Below are 14,069 nucleotides of genomic sequence, written 5' to 3' on the forward strand. Positions count from 1 at the left end.
AAAAAAAAAAAAAGAAAAAAAAAAAACCCACCACTATCTGCCCCAACAGGCCACCACAACACACAGTAGATAAAACACAGTGATTACAAATGTCTTTTTTTGTTGTTATTTCTGTGGAAGGCAAATGAAGGGAAATGTTTCTATGAAAAAATACTGTGTGCGTAAGAAATTGTCACAATTTTATTCCACGTGAATACAAATGATTATACTTGAATTTGAGGCTGTGGTGGCTTGAAATTATATAACAAAATAGAAAAATGGAAAACTAATATCCCCTACACCCTGTTTTAAAGGCAGGCACTACCAAGATTAAGGAGACTCCACAGTGTTGGTAGAGGATAATTACTGTACAAGCCATACAGCTATAATAACCTTAAGACTGAAATAAAATGCTACTGTCCTCCTAAGGCAGAAACAATAATGTCTGCAAACCATATGTACACATCATACATATTTAAAACAAGACTTAATATAAACAATAATGAACATTATATACATATGTCTCGATTTTTCTTCACTGTCTTGAAATACAATTTAACTACACAAGTGATGCAGCAACAAATATATAAATGTACTTGTAACTCTACAGTAAAGTTTAATTTTTAGTGCCTTCGCAGCACATCAGTGTAAACAGTTTTACTTGGCTTTGTTTTATATTTTAAAACATTCCTTGTTGTATTTTCAAGATTTAAAGCAATTTTCTAATTCTTCCTTTTCACAGAAAACGAAGATTCTGGATGCTGTATAATCATAAATAATTCATAAAATTAAATACATTCACTAAAAAATAAACTACAAAGTAAAAAAATGAAAAATAGATATTTATTGAAAGGGAAAAGAGAACCATTTCCCCGAGTAGAGCTCTGGTGGTTGTATATTCAGTGCGTTTTGATATATTTTAAATTGCTATTGCACTATAACACCCCTTTCTTTGAAATTCTTTGGGTGTACTTCCCTGTTCTACCTATATTAGTTTGATAAAACACAGAAACCAATAACCAAGGGGCCATGGTTGCTATAAGAGTGAAGCTTTTAGAAACAGTGTCACTCTTCTGTGATATTTTTTAAGAAAAAAAAAACAGTCATTAGTTATGCATGTGACTTGCACTTTTATGTAAATTCAGTTCACATTGCTGGTCTCATCAGTCCTCATTTAAGGGAAAAAAAAGGATTCTGATAACTTCAGCTTGCTTTGAAAATCTCTGTCCATTTTTTTTCAAAATATTTCCTCATGTTGTGGCCAGCCCTGCCTATGTCAGAATCATCTTCATTAAAGGTTTCACAGTTGTCAAAAACAAGCCTGACATCTAACGAAAATGCTTCAAGATTAGGGTACCTGAAAGAAGAAAAAAAGTGAAAGTTTTTTGACAAACTGGGAGGCAAAGGAGGAAAACAACAGAAAGAACTCTAGAAACAATAGTGAATTCATTACTAACCACAGAATATTCAATGAATGCTCTGCAGCTTTATTACACTTTTGAGCTTTTAAAAGATTTTCAAGAAAATGAACATTGATGTAAGTAATAATCTCTCATTACTCTATTTGCATCAAAACCTTTGTAAGCAAGAATTTCAAATACTGTACTGAAAAACAAACTACTTTAAAAATAATTTTCCCCTGTCAAAGGTTTTCTAATTAAAATGGTCAAATTCCATTTATTCATCTTTGAAAGGCCTTTCAAATAGTCCTTTTGGTGAGTGTTGGGTACACTCACATTTATGGCCAAGTGGAACAATCAGATATATATAGAAGGTTGCCCTGATCAATTCTGTAACATTTTCTTTGACAATCTCTTCTCCTTAATATAGAAGTCCCAAATAGTGATCAAATATTCATATCAACTTTTAAAAAGCCAGCAAAAGGCACACATTTACAGGAGTAATGGGCATATGTGCAGCATTTATGTATCAATTTAATGGGAAAAAAAGCCTCAGGGAATGGAAAACTCCTTAGTATCATCCTAGGAAAGTAGCTTGGCTGGAACTTACAGAAGCGCAAGAGAGCCTTTTTCTGTCTTTTTTTTTTAAATGGATGACAACATTTTCTTTGGTGAGGAGCCATCAGAATACAGGGATAATAACAGGGAAGTGAGGAAGCAAATTACAAAAGACGGAATCCTCACATAAAATGTATATTTTTTGTTTTCCTTTTAAGAAGCTGTGAGATCTAATTCTAGGAGTATAAAACAGTTAATCTCCCATTATTGGAATGTTTTCTAGTTTCCTACAGAAGGAGTGCTAATTTACTCCATAGCTGCAACTTCACTTAAAGGGACTCCATAAGCCTTAAGTCCATACACACAGTTTTAACTTCACGTGACCACGCTAGGATACTTCAATGTAAAAATAAGGAAAAAAAGATTTTACTTTTCTTTTTGTACATTTGACCTAGAAGTTTTATTATTTTTCAGTGTAAGTCAGTCAGTTCCACAGGTCCAACCTGATCTGCTCTTTTACTTAGATATGGTGAATATATATATATATATATAATTATGAATTATTGTTCTGACCATAAGTTATTAATCAAGTGCCAGAGCATGCAGAAGACCAAAATATCTTTTAACTAGTTAAATGAACATACTGAATTTCAAGTTGAAATACATAATTTTAAATGATTGCTTATTGCTTTAATGTTTTAAAAAATAAATGTATATTAAAAAATTACAATAGGTTTACTTACTGTCCACTACTTAGCTTGTCTCTAATGGTGGAAAAGTCCATAGGTTTTTTAATTACTTTCTTATAACCAGGAACAAGTTTCAAGTTTACAGGAAGTAAGAAAGGCCATGCATCTTCATGAGTTTCCAATTCTGAGAGGATCATGCTGAATAAAATAAGATTTTAAATCAGTATTTTTCAGCTATTCACATATTTACAAAGGTTGTTCCTGTTACACAAATTCACCCTGTTACTATCCATCTCTTCACTTTATAAAGGATCAGTACTTTCTTCTGTATCCTGTGCAAACCTCAAAATAATTTGCACAAAGCAATGTCAATACATCTTAACTAAGCATTCAAAATAGCGTTTAGTTTACTTCAAGCAACCTATTTCAAAAATGAAATTTTAGTTAATATTTTAACATTTTAAAAGGAAAACAAAAAGCACTTGTGTATCTTCAATACATTGATCCTCAATACCATACATTTGGAAACTAGTAAAAGGGGTGCTAATACTGGGTTCTCAAAAACAGTGAACATGTTAAACTGTGTCATCGGGAAAGCAGCCATAGAAGATACATTTCTCTTACTGTCTTTTCCTCTGTGATGCAGTAATGTCTTTTGGACATGGCGGATAATCAGTTTTGTGGCATTTAGAAAGCTGTTGGCTCCTGTATCTCAGGGTGTTCCAACTTGTGGAAGTCCATGGAGAACGGCAGGTTGCACAGAGGACATGCTGTTCACAAACACTGCCCCTTGTGCTCCAGTGCCAAATACTTTCATCACACACCAGTGTTAAATCCTTAGTATGTACAGTGAAATTATCATGAACTGCTGTGTGAATATGTGATAGGGAATGTGAGAACACATGACAAGGAATAGCTTTCTTAAGACCTCTCTTCCCCCAGAACACAGACAAGAATTACTAGGCATTACTTGTTTCAGGAAGGCTTACCCAAGTTCAGAATCTGTTACTTTACAAACAGATCATACCTGCAAATAGCCAAGTCCTTGGAGTCATCTCTTTTAGGTTTCTTAATAGGAGTGTAATTTTCTTGCTTTAGTTGACTTGCAGAGACATTCTCCTCCATTTTTCTTTTCTTAGCATCATTTTTTATTCTTTTTAAGGAGCCACTTGTAGTTGCAGAATCTTCATCCTCTGCATCTCCCACTAAAGATAATTTCCTGCCTCTCTTTTGTTCGCTACTTTTTTTCCCTTTGATTTGAAGTTTTTTTATCTTTAGAGTTTGACCACTTGCCTACAATAAAGAGAACTGAAATAAGCAATAACGAAGAAATTACAGCACCTCCGTATGATTGATACACAGCATAAAACCAATGAAGATCAGAGAAATGGAAGCACCAAAACACTTGAGATATTTAATAACTGAGATTATTTACTTCCTATTGTTCTCTAAAAGGAAGCAAGACTGTAAATATGCACATGATAAGTGATTTAGATTCCAACTTCGTCACTGTATACAAGCATCTTGACTTTCAAATAGATGAAACCTCAGAATGAAACAGGCTGGTTTAATTTTAGCTGTCTAAAGACGAAAGACCTATATAACCACGGATGGAATATTACATTCAACCATATTACTAACAACCATATTACTTCCAATGTATGGAAAATTTTTTATTTTTTTTAAAATCAGGGATGCAGAGGGATTATTAGAAATTAAAAGATATGAAACATACAAATACGTTGATTTCAAGATAAGTACAGGAGAACATAAAAGGAGTATGAAAATTTAAAGAAGATATAAAACAAAATGGAAAAGAGGAAATACATATAATCTAATAAAAAGGTATATATTAACAACGAAATTAAACTAAGAAAGGGTATACTTAAGATGAAAACAGTAAGAGTTCCTGGCAGCAATGTCAGTTTACAGTTTGGAACAAAGTACTGAAAGAAACAAATAGAAAGCTATTATTTGGGAATTATAAAACTACCCAGGAAAAAGTCAGGAACACTGATTATATAAATATCTCAACTGAAAATGATTTTGAGCAGCAGGAGACATACATTTTCTTTCTCTCAAACATACTGGGATTTATATAAAAAGGCAACAATAAAATATGCTGTACAGAATGAAAAGAATGATGCTAATGCTGCTTTTTCCCTGTATTTCTTTCAAACACTTCTTAAAGCATTGGCCTGTCAACATTTAGAACTAAAATAACATTTAGAACTTGAAAGTCTAAAGATTAATGTGGAAAAGTATTGCTAAAGGGAGAAAAACCGAGTTACAATACTGAATCAGCAAGTTAATTCTCTACTTACTTTAAAAATATGCTGAATGCAAACTAAATTGTAGCTTCTGCTTACCATAAGAGTCCAAGTTACTAACAAACAAAAAGCCAAAAATACTACAAATCATGTATTTAATGGCAGTCCAGCATAAACATACAGATCTTTTTTGCTTCAAAAAGTGTTGGGCAATGTCGAACTCTATAATGTACAAACAGGTCAATATATGTAACTTCACCTTCATGACTAGTATTACCTTTGCTATGCATGCAGGACAAAACCAGTCACCATCGGGAATAGTAGTAATCTTGGGCCTGTGGCAGTATGTATGACAGCCTTTATCACAACCATCACAAAGCAGCAACAGTTCTTCATTATCTCCCTTTCGACAGATTTGGCAGTACTGTATAATACATGAAAAACTGCTTTAGATCAATTTTGAAACAATTGTACATAATTTTATGTATGTAGTAATACACTTGCTCTCTAAATACACATTAACTTTGAAGACTATTTTTCTTTCATTTTTCTCATCATCAGTCTAGCAGTTATCACATCTGTAACAGAATACATGCAATAAGTGAGGAACTAATCTAAGGGCTAAATATCAACACATTTGTAAAAAAAACAGATTGTAAGACTGGTGTCCTACAGTACAGAAAATATGAATGCCTGTTATATTGGATTGTTTTCTGCAAGAGGAGAAAGTGTGTCTCACTGCCCAAATCAATCAGAGTACACATATTATCTTAGGGGAGTTTTCCTCATTTATGTCAGAAAGCACAAATGTTTAAAAATGTCTGCACTCAGGATTTAATTCATAGGACCACTGACCTCAGAAATTACCCTTGCTCTGGAAGTTACTTTCTCTGTAGCATAGCACTGCCAAATTTATAGCTTTTATGATTCAAAAAAGCCTCTATAGTTATTCTCAGTGCTTTTGGTAAATAAGATAACATTCATTGTCAGTGTACAACGAACAACATGGATTAGAACTGCTCTTATGTGTTGTTGCAAGTTTCCTACAGTTAGTGATGGCAGTTTTTCATTTAAAGCATTTCAAAATAGCTAGTTTCAGTGCCCCGAAAAGAATTTGCAAAGTACTGTGTTTGTAAGTTTGCACATAGTTATAAACACTGAATTGAACCAGAAAAGGCAATTTTTAAAGCCACTATTAAAAAAGGCGGCAGAAAAAGAAATGCTGTCAATGTGATTCAGCACCAGTAAGGTCTGTTGGTACAGTTGCCTCAAATCTGTCTTCTCTTTTTTATTATGTTAACTCCTGAGAATAATTTGTATTTTAAATTACCACAGTGTTTCATATAATAATCAATAAGGACGTTATCCAAAGTACAACAGAAAATTCACTATTACAGACCAAGTATGATCCTTGCATGTCCTAAATCTCATACTATCCTAAAAATATCAAATGTAGAGTCAATTTTCTTACACTCCGTTATTTTGATATTCTTCTATATCTGGACTTCTTTTTCAGGAACGTAAAGATCTCCACGTTTTCAATAGACTCATGTACACCGTGTATTTCAATGCATAAAGCATTTCAGGCAATTTGTGAATTGTATGCTTTTTCTTCGGATACTAAATTACATCTTACAAACTACATTTACATGCCCTTTCAGCTGCTTCTACTAAATTTATAAACCCTTTGTTCTAAAGACACAGCCTCAATATACAGCTTTTATCTAAACTATCCTTTATTTATCCTTTACCTGTATATCTATCTATCTATCTATCTCTATATAAAGGGTGTGTGTGTGTGTGTATATATTTTTTTTTTCTGTATACAGAATAGGCAGACATTACAAGATTAGGGGAAAAAGCAGTAACTAAAAAAATCACTTTTGCCAGCACCACCACGTAACACTGGCAGTGCCAAATCACATCATAAGGATGATTGATCGTAAAGCAATTTGAAGTCAATTTTAACAACAGTTAATAGAAAGACCTTTACATATTGTTTTAATTACGAAAGTTCTTCCTATCATTATTATAGCAGTATTACAGCTTGTATTTTCAGAAATTTGAGGTTCAAAAGACCATGCAAATGTTGACACATGCATTTTGCATGCCTTCTTTGTATATGCAGTTAACACAAATGTATTTGTTAAGTGGACATGTGTACAAGAAAACAAATATTTCAGCCTATTTGCTCATACACTTGCCCAGTTGGCATGTGCAGTTTTGGGTAAGTGGGCATGCAAAGAAGCCACACACATTTGGAGCATCTCAACTTTCTGAAAAATGAAGTCCTTAATTAGAATATGCAATGCTGAATTTCCATAAAGCTTATGTCACGGATGAGATCAAAAATTCTCCTTCAGACAGAGTGTCTTCCATCAGATGGTGTCAGAAATGTCTCTCTCATTCCTAACTCTTAATTACAATCTTAAATAAAACAGCCAATTACAAGGCCTTATCATCTTAGAAACTTTATGATACTGAATTTGGCAAGAAGGGGATAATCTTTTCCATTATAGTCACCTACGCATAAAATATAACTTAACTGTATTAAGTTTCACAGACAGTAGTAGAAAAAAAATGTTAATCATGGTATCTTTAAAATGCTTAAGCTGGGGAAGTAGAATACAGGAAATTAATTTACAGTATGTTTTAAATGAAAAACACTTACAACTTTCATAATAGATTTTTCCCATGCTATTGATTTCTGTAATTGCTGAATGCACAGAGCTACCTGTGCAGCACTGCGCGCTTCTGACAGTGCCCTTCTCCATACCCTTAGCCCTGGAGCAATATCCTCTTCACTTCTGCATTGAAATATAGAGAAATTAAGTAGGTCACATCCGTGTTTGATGATGTTTAAACGTGGAACAGTCATTATCACATTGAAAGCCAAGCAATGACAAAACGTACACAGCCAATAAGTATAAGGCTTAAGCAACTAAATTTGATGTAGTGCACAGACTGTGGCTACGTGCCTCAAAGCTTAGTCACAACCAGTTAAATGTAAGATAACTTTGCAAGATTATCAACAAACATAACAAAAAATATTTTTACAAAGCACCATGCAGAATAACATGATCCATATGGATCACAGACATACAAGAAGGTACATAAATCACAGGCAATAGAAAATAGGCTCCAATTAGCAAAGAAGCACAATAATTTTTCAAGTTAATCTCAATAACCTACCCGTCACCATCACCACTAATGGATGGTGCAGGAGCAGGGACAGTAACTGTGCCCACATTATCCAGTTTGATCTGAATGGTGGTACTTAAGGGGCTCTTCAGATACCTTCTCTCTATGTTCCGCTCCAAGTCAGCAAGTCTGGTTACAGCTATATCTAGAGGGTTGTCACTCTTCCGCTCTAGAGCGCTGGTACTGCTTTCTCCGCCTCCAGCACAATCTCCATCGTGCTTCTTGTGCAATCTACTAATTGATTTATGTTCACAATATACCAAGTCTTCTCTCTCCGATGCAGGTTCAGGACACAGCCAGCCCTACGTTAATAGAAACGTTTGCAAATGTATTGGTTGCTGTTAACTTACTCCACGGGTAAACAGAGGAACTGTTTAATGGAATCACACTAAATAACTCGAGCGCTGTTTCCAGTATGTCTTAGTTATTTGTAAATCCTTCTGTAGATACGCTTTCAAAAATATCCAGAGAAGTAAAATAATTAATCAAAGCATTACCAGACATTCTGAAAGGACATATGGAACACTCTACTTTCGTATCTCCTTCTGAGGCATCCTGTTCTATCAGTCAAAACATTAGATCTGTCTGTCTTCCAGGTTGGCTGGGACTGGATCCCCGACTTCAGGAGACTGTGTCAATCATGCAGAAATAGCATCCACATCTAGGACACACTACAGCCCAAATACTGCACCTGTGCTATAAACAAGCACACACGAGCTGATCTACATTCATCTTGGGAAAACCTCAGGTTTTGCTGATAGGCATTAATTTCATCATTCTTTCATGCTCACAACCATCACATTTTCTCCATGATTCTACAATAATCAAGCAAGGAAGTATGATGAGCACAAAGGCTTTTGTAAAAGAACGAATGGCAGCAGAAACTAAAAACAGAGAACTGCAGCACAAAACGTTATAACTAAGTTCCCTGTATGCAGTGAAATCTTTTCATTTAAAAAGGGTAAAACATGCATGGTGTTGGATGCTACACAGGAACATTCTTCCAGGTCTGCCGCTCTGAGAATCTACTTTATCCAGTGATTTGATTGAAATCAAATAAAGCTTTTCTACTGTTCCTTTTATGTCTGGGAATACAAGTATCTGTGATCCTACTGCAGTGGAATTGTTTTTATTTGCAGATGATGAGAGATGAATGAGAAGGCACTTATTGACAGCAAAAGAATTGCTACTATCTTGTTTCGATTCTCACCAGTTTAGTAATGTCATTTCAAAGAGAGATTTTACTTAAAGTTGGTTTTACCTTAACTTGCAAACTAGCTGATGCAACTCTCCTCTCTAGATCTTCCACCTGCTGAAGAATAGCAAGATCCATCTCCATTGCTTGTTCTTCTACTGACCAGTTTTCAACAACATCTCGAGTTACCTGGTTATCTTCATTTTCATTTATATCAATAATTGCAACTGTATTTGAGAATCATATTTTATTATTTTAATTAGTATTACAACGTCTCTGAGTAAATTCAAGCTGATTTACCTGTTAATCCCATAAAGTCTTGAAGAATTCTTATGTAAGATATCAATATGATTACTAACTTCTGTGCAATTTAAAGGCAGGAAGAGGAAGGGAAGGCTGAACCATAGTGTTACAGAGACAGAAAGAGTTTGAAAAGGTTATCAAAATTTAGTCAGGCCTCTAGAGAAATTTTTATTATACAGGGGACTTTTCCAGCCCTGCAGCTTTCCAGTATGAGGCTGGTGAAAAGACAGTCTTACAGAGAGCAAAAACCTTACCTTTTCTCTCTGGCTGAGATTCTAACCCTGCACATCAATGTATCTCAGACCCATCTATGCCAGTGCCCAGCAACCACACATAACAAAAATACCAGTTACATACCATCCTTATTTTTGATGCAGGCCAGAGTAATATAATCCATGTGTTTCTGTATTTGCTTTTGTAAGGACTTTTCTCTTATTCCCCTGAGATGCAGCACTTTACTTAAAGACTTTAGGTCCTCAGGATCAGTAATTCTCCACCATCCATACTGCATTTCTAAATCAAGACAGGCATGTCAATTCCTTACAGACACTTCTAATGCGATCATAATCAGATTAGAAAATGATTTAGACAAATAATGGAAAAATAAACTGGAACAGTACAGTGGCATTGCAGCAAATTATACAACAGTTCTGGTTTATTGGTGTCTCATACTTACCTTCTGGTATGGGTTTTGGGTTAGGATAATCTACCGGCTTGGATACTTCAACTGCTGCAGAAGGAGCAGAAGCTGTTTTTTCAGTTTGTAGTGCTGGTGATTCGCTTTTACTTGTAGAAATGCTAGGTACCAAGAATGAATTACCATTCACTTCTGACAATCCCAAACCTGATCCAAGAGTAGGCAAGGGAGATGAAAATGGAGCATTTGAAGTAAGAACTCCTGTAGGCCATCCACAGAACTGAAGTCCCATGACAGGTAATCCAGTCTTCATCTGCTACAATAAGAGTATTTTTAATGGTCACAACTACTATTACTAGTTGAGTACCACCTGATTGGGATTCCTTTTTTAAAAGACGTAAAGGAGGCCCTTATTCAGGCCTTGCCTTTGATTACTAATAAACTGATCAAAGACAAACATGTAATAATCCTTATTAGGGCCCAGTGAATGCTTAAAAAAAATTTGAAGAGATTAGATTTCTGAAAATTTGTTTTTATTTATTTATCATTTAATAACAGAGATCAACCCCTATAAGGCCTATCAAAATATCAAATGCACAAACAAAATATCAAACACCAATTACTTTGGATTTTACCCACCTTACAATAAAAAAGTTTCCGGTATCATAAAAGACAAAAGTGTTTATTAACATCCAAAAGAAAAAAAAAAAAAGGAGAGAGAGAGAGAGAGAGAGAGAGAGAGAGAGAGAGAGAGAGAGAGAGAGAGAGAGAGAGAGAGAAAAGAAGCAAAGATGTAATTATAGCAGGGTTCAACAAGAGTTCTGCCCGAACAAGCACAGCAAATTCAGGCTATTCAGAATGTAAGTGTTTACTTACCTGGAGTGGTGACAAAGCAAACGGACTTAATCCCATTTGACTTTGTGCAGAGGTTGATCCCAGAAGAGGCGAGGGAACCGGTGAGGGCGACTTTGATGGCGGATGTGACTGAGGGGTCAGGGAGGTTGTGACTGGTGTGTCCGTCTGAGTGACTGACGTATCGTCACAGGGGACTCTTGGCAACAGGCTGAACCACTGTCTGCTCTTTTCAGTGAGTGTCTTTAACAGCTGATCACTTGGAGCTAGTGGAGAAGTGTAGAACTTCCCAGGCCCGCTTACCGTAGGACTGAACAGATTGTTGGAATCAGCCTTGTCAGTGCTGCTCTGTGAAACAGCGGGCTGAAGGCTGCAGAGCGAGTTTTTGGAGTTGCTTTGATAAGATAATGTGCAGCCATTTGCTGCACTGCCATTAGATTTTGGGGACATAACGTCAGATTCAGGTGGCATTTTTGCGACCTCTAACAATTTGCTTAGTTTTGAAAAAGACCCAGGCTTTTGTAAAAATAAATTAGTGTTGTCCTTTTCCTTCATATCTTTTTGCTCACAGTGAGTTGGATTTGAACAGTGTAATTTATCTTCTGAGTTCTCAAATATCTCTTCCTTGATATGCATGCTTTCTGCTTTTTTAAACTTCTCTTTTTCTTTTGCAATTTCTTCTAGACCTACAAAATATAAAGCAGTAAATGAAATACACAGACCAACTAATTTTGATCATTTGATCACTTTATAATAAAATGATGTAATCACTTTAATTATATAAAATATATGTGAAATCCTATATGTCTCAAACTTTAAATCCTAACATTAAAAATGTTTCTTTTTTTCAGTGAAAGTCATTAGCAAATTTAGACTATGAATCTTAAAATTCAAAATTCTAGACGGCTTAAGAGCCTATGCAACATGGTCACTGGGACTGTACAGACAGATAAGCAGAGAGATGTGATTTGAAAAGTGTAATGTCTAAAGCAATGTGCAACACCAAAACAATTCATAGCAAATGAATTCTTTCTTCAGAAAATTGTGATGTTAAAGACCTATCTGTTATGAAAATTACTTTTCTATACTCTGCTGATTTTTCTTCAACTCTCTCTCCTACCTTTAGTGTGATATGTTGACTTACCTGGCAGTCTTTAAAAAAATGCAAAAGAGATGTGGAAAATTGCATAAAAAGGGAGAGGGGGTAGAACATCCAATATTACTTATTTCTTTACGTCATATACTACAGTTGCAAATACATAAGGGTTTTGTTTGCGATTTATGGCTAAAAGAACCATAAAAAGATCACTTTTCTTTCTGGAAAAAATGTATTTTCTGCAGATATAATTCATTAAAGAAAGCAGCATCTCCACAGTGAGAACTGTGCATTTACCTATGCTGTATTTTGAGGTATAAACAATCTGAATGTCACCATAATAACAAAACTAACTGCACTAGGAGCGATGGAGGATTATTTTATAAGTGGATGGATCATTTTAAAGTTTGTTTCATGTTTCAAATGCTTTGATAAAGGAATGAGAAATGCTCCTAGACTACCTGGGCAAACTATGGGAAGAGGGGAGTAGTTCAGAGCTCAAAAGCATGTGCACGTTGCAGTTCAAGGAGATGAAATTTTCACTAAGGCTATATTTATAAAAAAATAAGAGTTTGTCTTCAAGGCGATGGCTAAAAATTTTATGTATGTTTATTAAGCAACTTCAGACAAGTAGCCGTGTTTCTGTGGTTTACTGTGTATAACTTCTGAAGCATTTGGGAATTCATTTCCTTAAATCAACTAAATACATTTTAATATATAGTACACAATAAGTATACAAGCACTATAGTATCCGACAATTTACATTATCTGTCCAGGTACTCGTGAACAAAACAGATTTGAACATAGATCATAAAATAAATGTAGGACAGGAGACACAAAGAAAACCCAGTTCTTTCAGGCTACCCATTACAGAAAGGTAACCTAAAGATCAGGATTACATTTGGGGCAAGTTACATGGCTTAAGTTTTGAAGCCATAACAAAGCTCAGATTTCTCATACTGCTGTTACATCTTCATTATTTTAATTAAATATTTCATTGGAATAATGCAGTTCTCTTGATATCACGTATTTCAGGGAGATTTTTGCTATTTTTGGTTAAACAAAAAAAATCCATCTTACAACAGTAATGAGTTTTGGTTTCAGTTTCATCCAAAACAGAATCAGAAAAAATTTGTCTGTGACTACAATGCAGGTTCATTTTTAAAAATTCTAGTATCCACAGATAATCAGATTGTACAGGTTCTCTGCCTCAATCCAATCAAGTGTGAGAAAATTCAACCACAGGCAGTATGTAAACTTCACAACCAGGAAACTATATAATTAACAAAGGTAACATCAGCTTGGTTGAAAGAATGATCAGTGCAGAAAATATGAAGACTAAACAATAGTACTGAGGAGAAAACGCAGTACTTCACTGTTAGAAAAATAACTGACTTTTGGTTTCAGACACGTATCTAATTTTCAAGCACAGAATATTCTGTGAAAAAGATGGAAAGCAATGTATTTTCATGTTTACTTTTGTCATCTCACTTTCCATATGCAGAATTTACTGCCATAGAGAAAATGGCTCAGAAAAGTGAAAAAAACAGTATCTATAAACAAAGGTGAAAAAGCATAACATAAGGAAATATAATAATGTAAAACTTGCCAAACATTGATGCTAATTTCCAAAGAGAAATCATGAAATTGTACCCAGCAGGAGCTGGCAGTATGCCCTGGTGTGACACTGCTCCTCCGTGTTTCTTACCTTCACCACTTTCCATGCCTTCTACAAAAACACCACCACACTGGGGCAGAATCCAGTATCGACGCCTGTAACGGTCTTGACCAAACATCATTGAACGTAAACAGTGTGAAGCTTCAAATAACTTCTTTCTGTACTGGCTTTGTTGCTGTTTTAAAAGAGAAAAAGCATTATAATTGAACAG

The 14,069-nt window shown here is 34.9% G+C and overlaps 1 protein-coding gene and 1 long non-coding RNA gene across 8 annotated transcripts in view; one reads left to right on the forward strand and one right to left on the reverse strand.

Annotated features, from left to right (window-relative positions):
• The window catches only part of LOC112946361, an 11,825-nt gene extending 2,634 nt beyond the window's left edge, over positions 1-9,191 (forward strand). Inside the window, exon 2 of the long non-coding RNA XR_003249228.1 lies at positions 8,694-9,191. This is a non-coding gene — a long non-coding RNA (uncharacterized LOC112946361). The remainder of the gene's footprint in view (positions 1-8,693) is intronic.
• The window catches only part of BAZ2B (bromodomain adjacent to zinc finger domain 2B), a 118,519-nt gene continuing 104,664 nt past the window's right edge, over positions 215-14,069 (reverse strand). For 4 of the 7 annotated variants that reach the window (XM_026038167.1, XM_026038164.1, XM_026038163.1 and 1 more), the window contains 11 exons: positions 13,889-14,033; positions 11,109-11,770; positions 10,272-10,548; positions 9,953-10,108; positions 9,359-9,519; positions 8,089-8,399; positions 7,568-7,703; positions 5,174-5,320; positions 3,654-3,919; positions 2,681-2,824; positions 215-1,336 (listed from right to left, as the gene is read on the reverse strand). In XM_026038167.1, coding sequence (XP_025893952.1) covers positions 1,183-1,336; positions 2,681-2,824; positions 3,654-3,919; positions 5,174-5,320; positions 7,568-7,703; positions 8,089-8,399; positions 9,359-9,519; positions 9,953-10,108; positions 10,272-10,548; positions 11,109-11,770; positions 13,889-14,033 — 2,559 coding nt within the window. In that variant the 3' untranslated portion in view covers positions 215-1,182. Of the gene's footprint in view, positions 1,337-2,680; positions 2,825-3,653; positions 3,920-5,173; positions 5,321-7,567; positions 7,704-8,088; positions 8,400-9,358; positions 9,520-9,952; positions 10,109-10,271; positions 10,549-11,108; positions 11,771-13,888; positions 14,034-14,069 lie in introns of those variants that run through there. The other 3 variants (XM_026038166.1, XM_026038169.1, XM_026038168.1) reach the window with 2 other exon arrangements.

This window comes from Nothoprocta perdicaria, unplaced genomic scaffold (genome assembly GCF_003342845.1).
Source record: "Nothoprocta perdicaria isolate Ctin4 unplaced genomic scaffold, notPer1 scaffold_203, whole genome shotgun sequence".
Taxonomy (NCBI): Eukaryota; Metazoa; Chordata; class Aves; order Tinamiformes; family Tinamidae; genus Nothoprocta; species Nothoprocta perdicaria.